The sequence below is a fragment of the Haemaphysalis longicornis genome, unplaced genomic scaffold, assembly GCF_048455015.1.
Source record: "Haemaphysalis longicornis isolate Haplotype H1 unplaced genomic scaffold, Haemaphysalis longicornis Haplotype H1 scaffold_3, whole genome shotgun sequence".
Taxonomy (NCBI): Eukaryota; Metazoa; Arthropoda; class Arachnida; order Ixodida; family Ixodidae; genus Haemaphysalis; species Haemaphysalis longicornis.
Genome location: NW_027526335.1, coordinates 101298103 through 101318270, shown reverse-complemented (window position 1 = coordinate 101318270; position 20168 = coordinate 101298103). Strand labels below are relative to the sequence as shown.

At 44.2% G+C, this 20168-nt stretch overlaps 1 protein-coding gene across 1 annotated transcript; it reads left to right on the top strand.

Moving 5' to 3' along the window:
- Window positions 1-175: 175 nt before the first annotated feature.
- Pola2 (DNA polymerase alpha subunit B) lies at window positions 176-19911 on the top strand. Its single transcript, XM_077703949.1, has 17 exons — window positions 176-391; window positions 467-597; window positions 699-787; window positions 1590-1644; window positions 1737-1846; window positions 2390-2675; window positions 3761-3913; window positions 6359-6421; window positions 7240-7282; window positions 8320-8438; window positions 11269-11307; window positions 11782-11855; window positions 12454-12550; window positions 12693-12799; window positions 13795-13854; window positions 14409-14535; window positions 19683-19911. Exons 1-17 carry the CDS (start codon window positions 256-258, stop codon window positions 19833-19835), a joined length of 1842 nt encoding a protein of 613 aa, XP_077560075.1. The 5' UTR covers window positions 176-255; the 3' UTR covers window positions 19836-19911.
- Window positions 19912-20168: the final 257 nt, after the last annotated feature.

Below are 20168 nucleotides of genomic sequence, written 5' to 3'. Positions count from 1 at the left end.
GAGCGCGGAGAAACTTTTAAAATTGTGACATCGATAACTTTGACATCCCATTTAAAAACTGCAAATAATAAAAAATAAACAAAAAGACAAGAAAACGCCAGAAAACATTTTTATGCACAAAGTGTATTTTTCTTAGAAGTCAGCAGGCAAGTGGTAAAAAAAATTCCATCGACATCATCCGCGAATAACGCGGGAACGCAGTCAGTTTCGTTTCATAACGTGCCTTGGTTGATTTGGTGAACCTTGAATCCTACAATGTCTGACGCCGAATTTGGCGACTTATTAGACTCGACCGGAACATCCGGCTCACTAAAAGATAACAAGGAGGTGTTCCTAGACGAGTTAGGCGTCTTCGGGGTTGAAGAGATCACGCCGGGCTGCCTCTCCAAAAGTCAGTGCTGTACTCGTTGGGCCTCGCAGCTGCGACAGCTTTGTTATTCACCCTTGCGCTGTTTTCTCTTCACAGTGAGCGAGTTTTGTGCGGTGTACGAGTCATCACCCGAAACGATTGCCTCAGCTTGGATCGCTTTTAGTATAAAAAAGGGCATCCATGCGGGAAACATCACGGTTGCGCTGCTGGAGCAGATGGAACAAGAGGTATGCGAATCAGCCGGCACTCTGAGCGCCAAACTGGTTCATTTCACTTACCCTGTAATCTGTTAACATCTGCCCGCTTCAATTTTTACGTCGCCCATTAGGTGCTCTCCAAGGACAGCTCCAAATCGACCGTTAAAACCCCCGTTTCAAGGAAGACCGCACCAAGAATTTTTACAGCCAATTCAAAGAGGTAGGTAGTCGGGAACGCGACTTCCATCACGTTCATATCTTCGAAGGGATTTCTAGAAACTCTTTGGCAGCATGTGATGCGGCATTACCTTTATGCCCACAGCTGAGTGTAATGAACAGTGATAATATGACGGTCAGCAGTTCAGTTGTCATGGGTGACACATGCCAGTGTTTTGTCAGGCGTTCGTGGTACGGCAGGTTTATTTGTAAAACGCAATGTACTAGCGACATGACAGGGACTCCAGCATGAAAATACAGCATAGAAAAAAAAAAATAACAATGGTTATGCATGCCACTTTTTCCTTAATTCGAAGTTTTTTGCACCGGTAGTTCTTGAGGCTACAGAATAAGGAAGGGTTGTAGGAGTCTTTCATCTTTTATCACCACAGATTGTCTGAAGTGCCTTGGTGTGAACCTGAATACAAGCATATCAGCATCTGCCTTGCTGTGGTGACATCAATCTTTGTGCTGCCATACACGAGGCTTCTGAGGGTGTATTTCTGATAGGGGCAAAATACAAACACTTGTGTTTGTACGGAATTTTGATGAGTATAATTAAACTTCTGGTTGTCCAAACTAGTGTGTAATCGCACTGCTGCCTCAGCATATTGAACCCCGATTCGACTTCATCATATCAGCACATGCACTGGGCTTGAAATATGCTTGCTGGTTATCTTTGGACACATCTGGTTTTCCCGTACTTTCCAAATACCTTTTCACCTGTTGTAGATGTGGCACACATGCAAATTAAGCTTCTTACTTTGAGTCCTCAGCTGTTATTGTCCTCTGCTTCATACTTTCAGCAACGATTATGACGTTGGAGATGAAATCTTGGAGAGCTACGGTGCCAGCAAAGAGGTCAGTGGCAGACCGCGCTTCTTTCGTTGACTGTTGCACTTGTTGCATGCGTGTGCAGGAACGACCGTGCACATGTGTGTGTTCCTTTGCAGAGTCTAAAGAAACACCAAAGAACCCCCGAGACCCCTGTCAACAAACGCTTCGTATCGTCCAATAGAAGCCCCTCTGTTGTCTTCTCACCGGCATCCTTCTCTCCAAAATGGTAAGCTACTAACGTGAACAACTCAAATATTTCAACTTTGCCTTGAAGGGGCTATGAAGACATAATTAAACTTCGTTTGATTTGAAATAACTAGCATTTGCTAACTCACTCAGCTGCATTCCAGTCATGAAATATATTTCTTGAATCCGAAAAACGCACTAAATGTTGAAAAGCCTTCAAATTTTATGCTTCAGTGGCGTAATATAGCCAAGCACTAAAAACCTGTTTATCAGTGTGCTAAGTGCACATGAGCATTCAAGTAACATGAGTAGTTAGGACGGCAGCTGCGAATCTCGCAACAAGATTTTGTGATGTCACAGAGAAATCACCCGAGTGTGGCTGGGGAGTCGCCACTGCTTCATAGATTTTCTTTACTACCTGGAATATTTGTTCGAAGTTTACTATTAAAGTGGCATCATTGTTATCGGGACAAAGCAGCCTTTTTAATGGACCAAGCTAGTAACTTTGTTTTCATGGCTCCTTTAAAATCTGCAGCTTCGCATTCTGTCTCGAAAGGGGGACCATGACCTTTTGTCTTTCCAGCATCAACCAGTCTGCAAAATACTCAACGCGGACAAACTCTGGGGATGTGATTGCACACCTCCGCAATGAGGAGAATCCGGCCTGGACGTGCTCCAGCGACCTCGACTTGCACGTCGGACTTGTTCACTCCGGATCCGTCTGCAAACCCAACGCCATGTACATGTTCGAGAAGCTCAGGGACAAAGCTGGATGCCTGTACGACTCGGCTAGCGAGCTGGCTGAGTACAACCTAAAGGAGGAAATGGATGAAGCGGACGTCGTAGCCAATATCACCGAACTTATTCTGGTAGGCTGGGGTGGCGTGCTTGGCTTGGCTTAGTACCGTTGTCACCAGCCGACACGGTACACAGGCCGCTCAGGAAGATTTCCAGTCATTCAAACATGGTATCAGCCCAAGCCATTCTTATTCTTCTTAGATCACTGGAGCTTATTCCAGTTGGCTGGGGTAGCATGCTTGGCTTGGCTTAGTATCGTCGTCCTCGGCCAACACAAGGCAAAGGCCACTCATTAGATTTACAGTCATTTAAACGTGATATCAGTTCAAGCTATTCTGATTGCTCTTAGGTATCTGGACATTATTAAGATTTCAAGTTGTTCAAATAAGGCATCAGCTTAAACTATTCGGAATGATCTTATGTCATTGGACATAAAACAAATCTTGCCGACATACCTTGCTATTCAGCATACTGACAACACTACTGCTGTAGGTGTAAATTGTAGAGTGGGAAAGATGCTTTGTAAGTAGAAATATTAAGCATACAAATAGCTCTCTTGTTTGAGGAGACTCTAAGAATGGCTTTGGTTGTGCTGTCTTTCAGTAAACTGATGCCCATTTTAAGCTAGCACTTGACAGTGCAATTCTTAATCCTGACGAAGCAAGTAACTGGATGCAGATTGTAATGTTTATTATAGGAACTCGTACAGGCTTCACAAGCATTGCTTTCAGAGCATAACTGCATTCATGGGCATCTGGAGAGGCGTGCAAGGGGAGGGGGGGGCAATTTTGCAGCTTGGAATTTTGCAGCTTTTTTCTGACCTTTTGTGGCTTTTTAGATTGCCTATCTTCAGTGGTTTCTCCCTCCTTACAATGGCCCCCCTGGGGCCTTTTATATGAACTTGTGACCCCGCTTAAAAAAGTTCTGCAGATGCCCATGACTGCATTGCCACTGTAAGTTAAGTTTATTCAAATACTTTCGACGCATCATCATTATAGTCGTGCAATGGAGCTGGTTGGTTTGTCTTTTTTTGTGTGTGGGCTGCTAGAGGTAGAGTTTTGCAACTTATTCTTGCTGTCTTGTAGCATAGATAGTTTGGCTGTTATTGAAGTTGTCGCTGGCTAAAGGTGCCTATAGCTGCGTTCTGACATTGCAGGATGACAGCTTTGTGACGGGCAGGGTCCTGTGTGACAGTTGCGGGAGGATGAATGCCAGCTCGCTGATCCTCGAAGGCAGCGAGAGCAGCCATGGCCACTCTGTTCAGCTGGACATTTCCAAGCTGTCGCAGTACTCCCTATTCCCTGGCCAGGTAACGCAATCGAAAATAGGGAATTCAGGGTGGGAGAACGCATGCTCTTTCCCTTTGAAGGGTTGCAACCGCTTTATAAGGCGAAAGCCTGAAGTGCACTTTTTTCAGAAGTGCCACCATTGTTTATCAGGAAATAAACTGATTGTTGTTGTACGGCCAAGAAAATGGGTATTGCGGTAACGAGTAAATAAATTAAAAAAAATGCATGCACGACCCGGTGGGATTTCTACCCCGGTCTCCTCAGCATCAGCCTGATGCTATACCAACTGCATGTTGCTAGTACAGCATGTTGCTAGTACAGTTGAGCCCACTTATAACGAACACATGAGGAAACTGAAATCAGTTCGTTATATCCGCTTTTCGCTTTATCTGGACACAAAAGCTATGCATCCAAATGTAAACGGGAAACGAATATTTGTTCGTTATAGCCACTATTTCGTTAAAACTGACTTCACTATAAGTGGGCTATACTGTAGATGAACAAGAGTTGTTGTCGTCGTTCCTTTCTTTATGTCTATGGGGATTGGCCCGTAATGGGAGCTTTGAGGGGATGCCTGCCACGGTGGCTCAGTGGCTAAGGCGTTGCGCTGCTGAGCACGAGGTCACGGGTTCGATTCCCGGCCGCGGCGGCCGTTTTTCTGATGGAGGCGAAAAGCAAAATTGGCTGTGTGTACGAGATTTCGGCGCACGTTAAAGATCCTCAGGAGGTCAAACTTAATGAGGAGCCCTCCACTACGGTGCACCTCATCGCCTGCGTTGCGTCGGCACGTTAAACCCCCACAATCAATAAATCAATCAGCTTTGAGCGGATAGTGTGCCCGCCTCACAAAATTCGCAGACCTGCAAATTGGAGGCGTAAAAGTTGAATAGACACTTGAATGTGATGACACGTGAGCAGAAAAGGTGGACAGCAGCCATGCACAACTGTGATTATAAAGAAGCTGCGGCATGTGCGAGTCTTGCTAACGTAATTCAGGTCGTAAGATGAAGAATTGAAAGCAGTGAAAGAGACCCATACACGGTGTATCAGAGAAGAAGGCACGTGAAGTAATTCGCGCATAAGTCTTAAGTTTGCGGGTTGTATTGCCTAATTAAGGTTGGCCTGCAATGCCTTCTTTTCGTTTTTTTTTTTTTTTTTCCTTTTTCATTTTTGTAGAGGCTCGTAGTTAGGAGGACGTGTTGGTTTTTGGGCCCCTTGAGGCCACTCTGGAATCGGCGTAAAGAAATGTCATAACTGGGTTAGTTTTTCTTTTCCCCCTTCTCGCAGCTTTTGGTGTGAATCTTTTCTTGGTATGGACGTCCGGTTTGTGGGAAACGGGGAGGAAGCTTTGTAGAATGTACGGGCCATGTGCCCAATTATGAGCTCCGCCTTTTGGCTGCCAGATGGCCTATGAGCGACCCGGAATGTTCATTATGTTGTCCTCTTCTTTCTCGTGGGTTTTTCCCCTTTTGGAGGCGTGGTTTTCCTAATAAAATCAAGGTGTTGGTTGTCGAAAGATGGGAGAGCCCCACTTGATACAAGCTCTTCTCGAGCCCTTATCTGCGATGCTACTTCGTCAGTTGTGACTGAGTTGTAAATATTGTAATAAAGTGTAAATATTGCGGAGTAGACCATCGACAGCTATGTGCCTTCGATCAGCGAGCCATCTTCAATATCCATCATTGCTCGACCGATCGCCCGCCAGGGTCCCATACTAGTAAGCGAAATTTTAACTATAAGAATCGCGAGGCCTTTTCAAGGTGCGTAAGCACACTTAAGGGCCCTGAGGAATTTTCTTCAGAAAAAAAGAAACGGGGATTGGGGGAGGCCTTGAGAAAAGAAGGGAATAATAATGCAATACTCATGCAACGCAATTTGTTATGTTTACACCAGTGTGGTACCGGTGAAGAGTAGCAGTATATTTGAAAGGTGCTTAGTTAAAAATGTTAAAACGAAGGCTAATTGCGGTGTGGTTGCTGGAGTGATGGGCTGCTCTGTGAGCTCAAGAGCTTTTTTTGGGAGTCATTTGCAAGTTTGGAACTTAAAAAAAAAAATACGAAGGCTGAATAGCGGAAAGAAAGATGTTTTTGTGATCTCTGAAATGGTGGTAAGCTGAGAAGGCATCAGAGTAGATGCCACATGCAGTGCTGATACATTACAGATGAACGCTGGCTTGGCTGTGGCTATGGCTTTTATGTCATTATCACTGTTGATAGATACAAGTGCAGTTTCGTCGGTTCAGCGAAAAATTCAGGGTTACTTCCTTTGGAAGATATCAGTAGTGGCATAGAAAAGATTTAAAAGTGATTCGTGTGTTCACCTGCCTACCAACGTGCACCAACAGAGTGAATGACTCACCGTTGACATCTGATATATCTAACATCTCGCTTGCTGTGAATGGCAGATGTGAAGTTTAATTGTTTCTATCTGTTCTAGTTAGTAACATTGCGCATTATTCATTACAGGTAATTGTTGGCAAAGGGAGCAATCCTACCCAGTCAAAGCTGGTCCTAAAGGAGCTGTTTGACGTAAGTCCAATTTCATGCAATCATTTTGATTGCAGTGAACATCGCAGCTACACGCTGTGCTGCCATTGATCTAATTAATTTTAGTGGCCGTATTGTCTTTGCTGTATTTCTTCTAATGGTGCTTGCTGCCGCACTGGTTTTTAATGCCTCCAGTCCTTATTATGCATTGCGTTTCTGTCACTTTCCACAACTTTTTTTTGATAGAGGAGAAATGCAGCAATGTGCTTTCAAAGGCACTCGACACATGTTAATCATCGCTTTCCAAGTGCAAAGACACACACACACAAAGCTGCTGGCATTGAACCCCTTCATAAAAAAATACCAAAAAAAAAGGGTCTGGGTACGACAACAATGAAAAACGGGAGCATACAAGCTCTAATCACTGTCATCAACATAACTAAAGCCTGGATGAAGTTAAGACGTCCAAAAACCTTGTGCCTCGTTTTGCATCTGTTTCAGATTTTTTAACCTTTAGCATACTATGATGTATGTTCCAAAGTGTGGCTTGGCTTATCGTGCCACCACATCACAGTTTTAATGTGTTTCCTTTCGCATATCACTTTCCTTGGCCTTATTGTAGAGTGCAAACTCATCTCCATAGCTACGGGATTTGCAAAATGATAGAGGGTAAAAACAACACAAATGTGAGACCTGCAGAAAAGGATGACACTGCTAGACGATGCCATTTTTTGTTATCCTGATACACCTCTACCCTGCAGCTCATATTAACCTGTCTAGTCATAAAACTCAAAATTTAAACGCCTTAGTTTTATTGCGTGTGTTTTTGTCCTCTTCTGATGTTAATTATAACTTTTCAGGGCAAAATGTTGCCGTTCCCTAACCAGGCACCGCAAGTGAAAGGTTGGTGTCAGTCTTCAGTTTTTAGAATTGTCCTTGGCGGAAATTTTTCTCCTCATTATTTTTTTGTGGCACATTTAGAGTTGAAATGGGATGTTTATGACGGCGATCGCAACTGCGAATATTTTTTTAATTAAGAGCACAGTATTGAAAATTAAGAGCGCAGTATTGGCATACGGTCAAAGAATTGCCAACTGTTTGTAAAATAAGATACGGGGAATGTCAAGTTCTGTAAAATTCGGTTTCCACTGTAATGCTGCTATAAGATGGTATTTCAATGCATTGACTGCTAGGCTGCTTCCCCATCTGTAATTGTTCTACAGCTCTGCTGCTCTTCTTTTTTTTTTTTTTTTTTTTTTCATTATTCATACGAGTTGTATTTAGCCGTCATCACAGGGCAGTGTGAAAATATTGGTGTCATTTAATTTTTATCACTGTTTTGATATCCTGCCGTAACAGTTTTTTTTTGTTGTTGTTATATGGATGAAAGGTCGGTATAGTTCAAAATAATCTGAACTCATTTGCAGCTTTTATTGGCAACGTTATGTTTGCACTATGTGCCCCGCCCCCCAGAAAGTACAGATGAACATGCACTGCAATTTCTTCAGTGGCTAGCACAATCTATTTCAGTGTAGCTGGACCAATACAAAAAGTCCATGTATAAGAAGTTTGGATTCAGAGTATTGGAAAACAGTCCTGCTTGCATTGCATGGGCAGTATGGTGACTCATAGCTCAGAGAATTTCGATTTTCATTGTTTGCTAAACGATAGCGTAGGTATGTGCTGGGAAGTATAAGTGGACTCTGCAAAACACATGGGGAGCTTTTGAGTGTTACAAACTCGGCTCTGTGTTGGGATGTTCTCAAATAGTGATTGTGGCAGTGTTGCCCGTTAAGTCCACAATTTGATTTATAACTAAGCTGTTCATTAGAGATTCCTTTGCTGTACCGAATGCACTGGTAGCTTATAAGCAGTTGTTGCAGTGTACAGAAGCTATACGCTAGCCCAGCTCAAGGCTCAATAAGCCGGTGTTGTTTCAGAGCCTCTCCACTTGGTTGTGGCAGCGGGCCCTTACACCACGTCCGACACACTCAGCTTTGAACCCCTGGCCGACTTCACGGCGTACATCATCAAGCACCAACCACATGTCTGCATCATGGTACGTCACGTGGCGGACAGGCCCAGTCTGTTTACAGCTCACGATGTGGTGAGGGGAGGCTAAATGGAATGGCCCCGCTATTTGTAAAAAAAAATTTCATGTTACCCCTTTAAGGGCGCAGGGTAAGGCGAAATTAAAAAAAAAAATGAATTTTTTTTCTTCGCAATCCACGTTACGCACATTTCCATAATTATGCTTTTCTTAGAAAGTCGTATTTCTCGCTCAAAAACAGCTTTTCCGTAAGCAAGTAGTCGTTTTGGAATGTGCTCCGTGTTTATACTCATTTTCTCCATCAAGCAACTTCCAGCTCCAGATGAAAACACTTTTCTGGAACCAGCTGTATTAAGAAATTGCTTGGCAACAATTGCATAGCAGATTTTTCAGCCAAGGCAATCCAAACATGCTGTGCATGTTTTTTCCACATTTGTCCTTCGGAGCCGTGCACCAAAAAATGTCTTTTTTGGGCTTCATACTCTCAAGATTGCAACATTGGATGCTGTTCTTTCATTCAATGATGGGCCTCCTCGATTTACCAGTCCTGGACGGTCCGCGGGCAGTCCGAGGACTGCGTTCGGACTGGGAGCCCCATAGGAATGCATGGGAAAATCGAGCGCCGGATCGCGTCTCGGGCAGTCCGCGGACGATCCGGGACTGATAATCGAGGAGGCCCGATGATAGCAACACATGAGCCAGCATTTTGAAATCATTCAGATCGAACCCTGGCGCAATACCACCATCAAGTGGCTGAAAGTGGTTGACCGCAAGCGAAGATACTTTGCAAACAGAGCTGTACGACAGTTCACAAAATAGGCAAGGCAGGACAGACGACAAGCTGAAAAGTAAAAAAAAAATGACTTCGACGGTGATTACGAAACTGGTGCTTACTAAATAAATGACTCAAGTGGTGTCTGTGGCAAAAAAGTATTCTTTTCACCTCTTTTCTTGCGTTAAACTCAATTATCCCAAAACAACATTTTTTATTACATAGGTACCATTATTTTCTATATATTCCGGGATAACCGGCTGATTTTTTTCCTGTCATATACATACGTTGTCACATCTACTGTGCCAAAATTAAAAATATGCACACAGTGGTTTTTTTGTTACACAATTTTTAATTTGCAAATGAAGCCAAAATTTAGGTACTGGTGAAAAAAAAATTCATAAAAGATTAATTTTTGTTTGATTTGAATAATTCTGGTACAGTTAAAAGAGCCTAAAATTTGAAAGAAAATTGTGTCTTTAGTAGATTAAAAAAAAAAGGCACTTCAAAATAGCAAAAAATGCATGGGAAGTATAGGGTTTACCCTGCGCCCTTAAGAATGTCTTAAAAAGAGAACAAGCCTCTGAGGACGTAGGAGTAAGTGAAGGAGGCAACACAGATTGAAAGAGGAAAAACACTGAAAACTTCCACTAGTGCTGCAGGAGACGCGATGACCACATATTTCAGAGAAGATTTTATGCGTGTGAAAGTGAAGCTACCTTTTTTTAGCAAGTGTGCAAGCATTCTTTTTGTGTGGAGGGAAAGTACGCATAAACTGCAGATAGCGAACCGATTCATTCAGTGTGTTCAGAAAGAGTTTTAAGTGTTGTTCAAGAAAATTTTCAGGCGTTGTTTCAGAGTCCCTTTTGAGGTAAAACAACAAATGAAGGGTCCTACTTGAATATGTAAATGCTTTATTAACAATCATGGCTCAGAAAAGGTTTAGCTAGCTATCATACCGTGCCTGTCTTGGGACAATGAGCATCTAAAGTAATTGTGTGCCATTGAATGAGCCTAAAGGATAGGTGCAAAGGGGTTATGCCCAAAGCCAGGCTGTATAAGCTGTTGCAAATGTAGTTTTTTTGCGGACTGTGAATTTGAAGCTCCCACCATGCCAACGAACGTGAAAACACGTAGCATCAACCCCATGGCAATGACCGAACACCCGCTTTCCTCGCGGGCTCGATTCAAGTTTCTTCCTTTCACAAGGCTCTCTCTCCCCCTGTGCATTGTTTCAACCTCCGCGTCGCCTCGCGGTCCTTTCTTTCCGGTCTTCACCACTCTTACCACCTGATCTCTGCTTATCAGTGTCTTTGAAACCCGCATTGCCACTCCGTTCTTTTCTTTTCCACCTTTTTTCCATCGCTGCCTCGTTATATTGTTCATTTCGCTTCGCCTTGGCAGTTTGACACTCTTGCCTTTTCCCGTCTCAAGTTGGCTTTCCGATTTCCAAACTTATCTCGCGCGCGCAAGGCACAAGGCTGGCAGTCTTAACGCTCGACGGCACGGCGTCGCGTGGTGCGCGGTTCATGGCTGGTGGGCTAGCAAAGAGCCCGGGGAGGGGGGGCACAAAACAGGCTTTTTGTTTAGAAGCTTGGAATTTCAGCTAGGGGTTCGAAAATTATGCAAGAATGTGCTAAATATAGTAGTTTAAATGAGTTCTTAGCCCACCTGTCACAAGCAACCGTCTACTAGGTCGGCATTTACGCGTACCCTGATCATACGACACCCCAGTCATACAACGCTTTCCGGTGGTCCCTTGAAAGTCGTATTATCGGAGTTCAACTGTATTAGGTTGGAGGGCATCTAAACTCTATATTGTTATTCTGTAAAGCATTGAGGTGAATTTGCTTGTATCGTGCAAAAAAAAAAGGAAAACCGAAGAAATTCTGAGCAGTTGCAACAACTCACACCTACGTCTTGTTCTGCTTGACAAACTGCATTTGGTGGCATTCTTCCATTTGCAATTTCTGGGCTAAGCTGTTGCTGTAACCAGCCAATAACAATTTTTCGTAGTCTTTAATAATTTCATGAATGATGTGTTGCGTCTTTAATTTCGCTCAACAGGTGGGGCCATTTGTGGACTGCCGTCACGAACTGATTCAGGTTGGTGCATATAGTTGCTAGGATCTTTAATTAACTATTGACCAGTATGACAAACATCTCTGTAAGCCTCTGCGATATACAAAAACTATGAACATTGTTAATTGACTGCAATTTTGGTTACCTGTTATTTTGGTTAGTAAATTGCTTATATTTAATGGTCAAAAATGCTTTCAAGCGGCAGCCATACCTTCTAGCTGCAATTGTTTCGGTTTTTTTGTGTCCTCGCTGTTTTGCTTTCCAGTCTTTTCATAAACCACTTTTGCACATTTTTTGAGCCCCTTTCTGAATGGGGCAATGTTAATTAATTCCCTTTAGGTGCATTGCTCTTTGTGTATGCATGCTGCTTTCAGTGTCATTGAGCAATGAATCCATATTCTGGGTAACAACCTAATTAATCAAACAATGCACAAAAAAGCACGCAATTTAGTCAAAATGAGTTGTTTTCAAGTTCGCTTTCACCTCCTTTCGTTTCAGAAAGGAAATCTTCCCGATACTTTTGACACAGTATTCCAAAACCAAATAGATGCACTGGCTAATGCCCTGCAAGGGTAAGAACCTTTTCAGAACTCCTTTTGCCACACAGTGATTGTTCAGAGCAGGCTCTGTACATTCTCATCTGTTTGGGGCCTGAATACTAACAAGAGTAGCACCGTATTTGCACGATTGAAACGCGCCCCCCAATTGTAACGTGCAGGAAAGTTTAATTATGAAAATTAGAAAGAATAATTTGTCGCCGATACTACCGCGCAGGTATAAAAGAATTTACATCAGGTACCTGGGAAAATATATTTAACGTACGCAGCCGTGTCAGGGAAAATTCCTTGTGCTTTGTAAACTTCCTTATTCAGCTTCTGCTAGCATAAAACCTTAAGCGGGGGCCATTTAAAAATCGGTTTTGAGCCCAATTATAACGCGCACGCAAAGTATAAGGCTACTTTTAGCGAAAGAAGGTGCGCGTTAGAATCGCGCAAATGTGGTACTTACAGGATCTAAAGCAGAACAGTTTGGAGGCTTCTTATTGATAAATCTGCTGTAGGGACTAGCTGTTCTTTTTTTGATGTTTTCACAATTAATTGATTAATGCACAGTGCTACTGTATTCTCATGTGCAATTATTTCATGCAAACATTTTTATTTCTGTTCCCAGAACAAGGACGCAGATCGTGCTTGTGCCCTCAAACCAAGATGTGCATCATGACTACGTGTATCCGACTCCGCCGTTTAGGCTGGGAAGAAAATATGAGGTTCGCACCTTTTTGCGATCGCTAATTTGTTTCATGTGCGTTTTCTAGCTATCTTGGGTAAGGTTTTGACAAAAACCCTGCACTGCTGTTTTTACGTGCTCACAGACAGGTCCTGCAACATTTTTTTTTTTTCACTTTGCAGAAGATCGTCTGTGCACCCGACCCGTGTCTGCTTGACATTGGTGGCTACGTTGTTGGGGTTACGAGCGTAGATGTCCTGATGCACTTGGGCAGGGAGGAGATTTCCCTGTGAGTGCTGCTGCACTGCATTGCTTTGTTTTTGTGTTGTTTTTGATTTACTATTTGCACTAAAATTTTACATGACTACCCGGGGTTGGGCTGTATATAATGGTTTGCTAACTTCGACATTAACAGGGGACATGGCTTTTAAAACAACTTCTTTTAATTTTTAAGTAAACTGTGTGAAACTTGTCAGTCTTGCTGCTTTTTTTCCCCCACTGTTTTCAAATGTGGCATTATTTTTTGAAAGTCAATTAGTTACCAAGATAATTAGAGGTAATCAGTCATTTTAGGAGGAACACTAGACAAAACACTGTTAGCCATGAAACTGTATTATTTATATTTTCCAATACTATGAACCCTGGTGAGTGCAATACGAGAGTTGGTTTTTTGATGCACCGCTTGAAACTAATTTTACAGCTCATTAAACTTTGGTGTTTGAAATGGGCATTCGAAATATATAGTAGTTCCTTGCCACTGTTGCTACCACGGCACCAGTGGCAAGGAACTAATGGCAACCTTTAAGTATGGCCGCGCTGCATATTTGAACACATGTAATGACATGGTTCATTGTTTAGTGGATGGCGTAAGTTCACTTTTTAAGCTTACAATTAGGAGGAACACCATGCGCCTTTTGTGGCCACCTCAGGAATTATTGCCGTAGTGGTGTCAAATTGGTTTACAATTTAGGTAATTTGGTGCTTTCCTAGATGTGGGTTACATAGCAGCGAAAAAGTCGGACAATGTTTACAACCCGTTCATCACGCCCATGTGGTAAATTTCGGCGCACATTAAAGGTCCCCAGGTGGTCAAAATTAACCCGGAGCCCTCCACTACAGCGCGCCTCATATCCCCCGGGTGCAGCTTCGATGCGTTGAACCCCATAATCAATCAACCCATTCGTCAGTGTCCCTTTAAAAATGATTTAGAAGCCATTCCTGTGCTTCCATTCAACCTGGGAAATGCTGAAGCGCTTACTTAGCGTAACGCACCTTATTCTGCAGCGCTCCCAAGCTGTCAGACAGGCTGTCCCGCCTAGCAAAGCACATCCTGGTCCAGCAAAGGTAAGGCTGCTTTGTGAAACACCAGTGCTTTACTTTCTGGGAGTTAGCCATGCCTTTATTCTTTTTGAAGGTTTTTGGCTCACACACTGTCACAAATAGTCTTTCTCACAGCTGTCTTCACTATTTCCCATAGCCTGAGCTTTGGCTTAATGAGGATGAATTCAGCTAGAAGCCAGATCCCAAGTTCTACCTGCTTGGGCACATTTATGTTGCTTTCAGTACCAAGCAGTGGGTCTCTGTGATACCCATAGCCTCAGATTAATCGTCCCACATGTAAGCTTGAATAGCAAAAATGAAAGTGCATTTTTCTTTGCCAGTTCAGCAGTAATTTGTGCTTGAACTCCATGCAACCTAATGGGGCTACTGCTTCTTTGTTTAAGTTGTATTGCTTTCCATTTATGATGAGTAAATTTACCCTGCAGCAGTTAGCACTGGCACGCCGACAGCGCAGTACACTTAGTTACTGCATCGACCAGTGCATGCAACGACACTGGACTCCTTTCAAAATGGAAATGTCACGCTTTTTCATCCCGACCCCTGTGTTTCTGGCACAGCTTTTACCCGCTGTACCCGCCATCCGAGGACATCAACGTCGACCTGTCCCACCTCGAGGACAGTGGGCGTCTGACGGTGACCCCGCATCTGCTCGTCCTTCCGTCTGGCCTCAGGGGCTTCGCCAAGGTGAGAACTGTGCAACTGGCACTATGCTTCAAGTGGCAGCATACCTTAGCTTTCAAGTTGCACTGGAGATTCCAAGATGCAAGCATGGCACTGCTGAGTGCAGCAAATTTCGAGGACACCAAAGCAATTACAAGTTGTGAATGCAAAAGAATTTTAATGTCCACTTGAATTTCACTGAGTGTGCTCCTTCTAGTTTGCACTACAAGTATAATCTTTTCAAGTCGTCACTTTTCCCAACTGCCGGGCTCGCGGCTATTGATAATGTGAATGCTTCAGGCTCCATAGCGGTGCATTTATGTAGTACTATTGTGCACAGCAGTTTAACCAGAGCTTACAAGAGAACGTGCTGCAGCCAGTGGAATTTTAAGGAGCAGTTCTGCTGCTACAGATGCTGGACGCAGCTTTTTCGCTTAACTTTTTCGTGACCACGCCTCCTGCGGCGTGCTCCTGCGAGTGGAACAGGGCTTACTATGTTGGAATTATCACTAACGATAATTCAACCCCGCACCGCGTAGATAGCGCGTGCGCGAGTTTTTTTGAAAACCTTCTCGGCTTGCGCCACAGTAAAGTGATTGTTCGCCCCCGTAAATTGCAAAAAGCGAGTGCTATTTGTTACGATGAACAGGAGGCAGTCAATCGCCCATTAATTTCGCGCTTCGGCCTCGAAGCGCATGCCGTGATTATGTGTTTGTTCGAAGCCATTTCTTCGTTGTCTTGAAGTTGAATAAAAAGTGCGTCAAACCGGGTCTTTTGATTCAGGGCGTTGTGTGTTGCTATTTTTTCATTACGGGGCATACTTAGGTAAAATAATATTTGTATTATGTTATGCCCGTTTTTCATTCCATACTGGCGGCAGGGCGTTTGCTAGTAGTGGTTTGGGCGCTCTCACAAAAGCTCTAGGTACACTTCTGGTAGATGGGCAAATAGGCAACTCACTTCGCAAAACATTCAACAGATAGCGCAATAAGTGTTACAGAAAAAATTTAGCGTTGCACGCTGTCACAAGTTAAACTAACAGATAGTGCCACGCTGTTAAAGTGCATCAAACCGACTAAAACCCAACTATCCATAACGAGAATGCAAATCAAAAGAGCGCCCGTGTCGTCATTCTCGCTGTGGTAGCGCTGTACACTAGATGTTTGGTAGGTAGAGTAAAAGGCCGCACAACACATTCACATTGTTTGACCACCATCTCGCGTCCCGTACTGCACCAAGATCGATGCACAGAGAGGGGCACGTAACGAAAGAGTCGGGCGGGCAAGTTGTTTTGTCGTATGCGCCGAGTGTGCAACCAGTGGCTCCTGCGGCCGCGATGGCTCACTCACTAGGTTTTCCTTGATTTGATTGATTGTGGGGTTTAACGCGCCGCCGCAACGAAGGCGATGAGGTGCGCCGTAGTGGAGGGCTCCGGATTAATTTTGACCACCTGGGGATCTTTAACGTGCGCCGAAATCTCGCACACACGGGCGTTTTTGCTTTTCGCCTCCATCAGAAAAGCGGCCGCCGCGGCCGGGAATCGAACCCGCGACCTCGTGCTCAGCAGCGCAACGCCTTAGCCACTGAGCCACCGCGGCGGGTAGGTTTGTTTTCCTGCTTAACCACACCGCTGTCTCACTTGCTTCCAGCAACCGTTGACGTCACACGAAACGTCATGAAATAGTGTGAGGAATGAAAGGCGTTTTTTAATTGCTAATTTTTCAATAATTAGAGCATCTTTCGCCGCCGAATAAACGCTGAGAGGGCTTCGGGGCAGTTGAACTTTCGTCTGGGTCCAACTTGGTATTTGCCTTCAGTGTCCCTTTAACTCTTTCACGACGGCGCCATAGGCAATCGGAAGCCGGCATCCGATGATTTTAAATCTCCCGCAAAATCTGAAACCCGCGCTCTACAGACAACTATCGCCATCTGGTTTGTTCATTGGCAACTCCTCTTTCAATTTCGGTTTCGTTTGTTTATGTGTCTCGTGTGGTGGCGGCGTAGCAAGAGAAATTTGAACTGAAGGGGGAGGGAAGGAGGAGGAAAAATGGCGTGGGGTTCGCGCCGCGCTCCGCACAGTCGGACTGCTGTAGCAAGCACTTCGGGAGCTCCTGCTGTCGATTTTTCTGATTCCAGCAGCAGTGAGGGGTCAAGCAATGATGTGGGATCTTCAGATTTCAGTTAGGACGACGAAGCTCCGGTTCAGGTGCCTCGCACGTCAACAAGCGCTGGCAGGTAATTTCGTTGTGACTCCGCGCTGTATTTATAAACAAAACGTGCTTCTTATCTGACGACTGCGGTTTTGATTTTGTGTTTAGGGTCTCGAGAACGTACGGCCGGGATATTTTGCCAAATGCACCGCGCCGTATCGCGCTATCACCTTCAAGATAACCTTGCGCTCGTGTCAGATTAGTGCTGCAGGGTTCAGTTGCGACGCTTGTCGAGAGCGCTCGATTTTTTTTTCTTGTTTTTTTACCACCGAACTGATAAGGATTTTGTACGAGGACACAAAAGAGTATACCGTAATTACCCGATTCTAACGCGCACCCGATTTTCCTGACAAAAAAACGAAAAAACTTGCACCTCCGATTGTAACGCGCACGGAACTGTGTGAGCAAGAAAAACGAATGCGAGAGAAACAGGTGATTTATTTCCCGAAGTAGTCTCACTCATCTCACTCCTCGTCCTCGCTGCCGTCAAGCACGTTCGCGATGCCACACTTCTGAACTAACGTTCAACCATGGTCGATGGGATCGTGGCCCACGCCTCACACTCCCATCCCGCGAGCTTCTCCGTAGGCGAACGCTTCAGCTGACCGCTCTTTTTGAACGCGTGAGAGCCGCTGCTGCCATTGCTGTTATCAAGCGCGCTAGTGGAACGATTTGACAATTTGTGTGAACGCCGATAGAAAAGCCTAGGCGCCTATGCTTCCTGCGTGCGAAAAATATGCTAAAAGCTTCAGCGCCATCTTGACTTGGCGATGGCGATGGGTGGGACGAAATTTTTGCTGTGTCGGTTTCGGTTTCGTATCCGATTCTAACGCGCATGTGATTTTTCGACCTATTTTTCCGGAGAAAAAGTGCGCGTTAGAATCTGGTAAGTACGGTACTTGGATGCACATTTTACAGAGACTCACTCACCCTTGAGTGCCCTTGCGGCGTGGCACAGCCGTCAATTGTGCTAGGTTGACGGGCCCTCAAAAATCCAAAACTTGGTGTACACTGTTGATTTATATATTGAATCATAGCCAAGGAACGTAGGAACAATTTGTATATCTTAAAATACCTGAAATAATTTTTACTCTCGGTAAAAGTGCCGATTTGTGTTTTTCGTATACTTTTCTTGGGGGCTTTTTTTCTGATTACTTGACGAATGAACTGTAAGTAATTGTACCTTTATCAAAACTGCTGCTTTGTGTTTGGAAGAGCAATCTATAAGCTACAGTTTCATGCATAGCAAAGCTACGTATGTCCAGTAGCTCAAGAGAAAAAAAACATTTTGTGGACGCCCTTAAAACCGGCCGTTTTTCCGCCGTAACGAAAGAGTTAATGGGCAATTTTAACGCCTTCGCATTAAAATCCCAACCTTTCCCCAATGCTGCAGTCACTTTTGAGGGAAAATAATGATAAACCTTGTAGACCCTGTGAAGAACAACTGTGCTGACACTGCTGCCTAGAGTGCAATTTGACAGTACTGTAAGCACACACTGTAAGCATTAGGTATTGTAACCTAATGTAATGTTATCTAATCTAACAAATAAAAAACAGTCATTCAAAACACAGAGAACTAACTTAAGCGACCAATGGCCTGTATTCAATAGCGAGGCGCGCATGCAGACAACCATGTGAATGCACCGTCACTGGTTATGTCGGGCTCCGCGAGATGGCGGCACTTGTCCGTGTCCGTGCTAAGCGCATGATATGCGTTGGACATTCCAAGCTCTAGCCCGCCGAACGCAAAGTAATGCCTCGACTCAAATGTGAGTGCGATAAATAACAACTCTGTTGGCACCACCGTTTAGAATGGGGTTTAAACAGAATAGACGACGCACGCCGGTGTTACTTTTGTTCTTCAACGTGCGGCCGCAGTAGCATAAGCCGCGCCATGTTTGTGGCGCTTCGGCCATGTCCGTGGCCATTTGAGTGTTGCCAAGCGAAGAAATTGACAGCTAAACTTTTCAATGAATACCGGCTATACTATGGTTGAAACAAAAAAAAAATCTTGAGAAATAAAGAAGAATCCTACATGTGTAGCATTCTTATTTCACTTGTCTTGAGTGAAACTTTTTTATAGCCAAATATGGGTATGAGTAGCAAAAGACATTGGATTATTTTATTCGTCTAAAGTTATCTTTTGGTTCTTTCTGCCAATGATGTAAATTTATACCATTATAGCAATGAACTGCCTTTACATCACTAATTGTTTTTTTCCCGAAGATCCAAGGTGTACTGCGGGGTTGGTCTGTTTACGCTATATTTTATTCATATTTTGAATGTTATTTTGCAGAATTTTGTCATTTATTCTTCGGTCTTGGGGGAGATGTACAAGATGCACATTTATGGTAAAATATCTCCATTTAGGCTATTCGTACAATTAAAGGTGTTACTTCTGCAAAATCTGCATTCCTGTGGAAATGCAGGGCGTTACACGGTCCTGGCAGTGGGGATACTCGGCAAAGAATTCTACGTATTAAAGACCTGCCCCCCCCCCCCCCCCCCCCCCCCAAAAAAAAGAGGCAGGCCAAATCCGGGCTCAAATTACTGTACTTCACATCATGGAGCTAAGACAAAACCTCCACACCACTACGGCAGATGTCCTGCTCTGGGCCAGGTTAGCCTTAGAAATTCGAATGCCACTTGGATGGCACTGTAGACGCTGTGACATAGTAGACGCTGTGACATAGGCAAGGGATGGGTTGTATAGCATTGGTATTATTGTGAAAGAATTGCGCCATCGCTTTAGAGCAGTTTTTCTCGAGTTTGCAACCACCATTTCAGGTTTTCATGGGAGTGCTGTTTCAGTCTAGTTTTTTCTTTCCTCCCGCAGAGTTTTTTAGAAGGAAAGTTTACTCTGTTTTGGACCAACCATCCCCTTAATTGCAGCAGTATACGTTCTAAGCAAAAAGTTTTGACACGCTGCCATCCTGGCGTATTCTCACAATCCTGTCGCAGGATGTGGATGGCTGCATTTGCGTGAACCCAGAGCACCTGACGAAGGGCCTGGTGGGAGGCTGCTTTGCTCGCGTCCTGGTGAAGCCAGTCGACCAGGAGTCGTACACGGGGACCATGGCTTCCAAGACGACGGTGGAGGTCGTCCGCATCTGAAGTTTTTTTCCCCGCGTATTTGTTCTTTGTCACCGTTTCATGCATATGTAATATTAAACAGCCTTTTAAAAAGTGTCGCGAGGCAGCGTTTTCTGGCTCCTTTCTGTTTTAACGGCGGATCTGTTTTACAAACCGTAAGTTCGCCGTTGCAGGAAAAAAACACAAAGAAAATCGTGAGTGTGTGCCTCGCGGCGACCACAGTGCCTCTAGCACAAAAAAAAAAAAAAAAAATAGTGCTGTCGTTAATCGCTACCGTGCATGCAAGACAAGACTTCAGCGCTAATGCTAAAGCTGAAAAAGACCCCCTGCTTAGGAGAGGTCGCCGTGGCCGCC

Coding starts and splice junctions, on each gene's coding strand:
- Pola2 (XM_077703949.1), top strand. CDS start 256: ATGTCTGACGCCGAATTTGGCGACTTATTAGACTCGACCGGAACATCC. Junction 788..1,589: donor TTTACAGCCAATTCAAAGAG/GTAGGTAGTCGG, acceptor TCATACTTTCAG/CAACGATTATGACGTTGGAG. Junction 2,676..3,760: donor ATATCACCGAACTTATTCTG/GTAGGCTGGGGT, acceptor CTGACATTGCAG/GATGACAGCTTTGTGACGGG.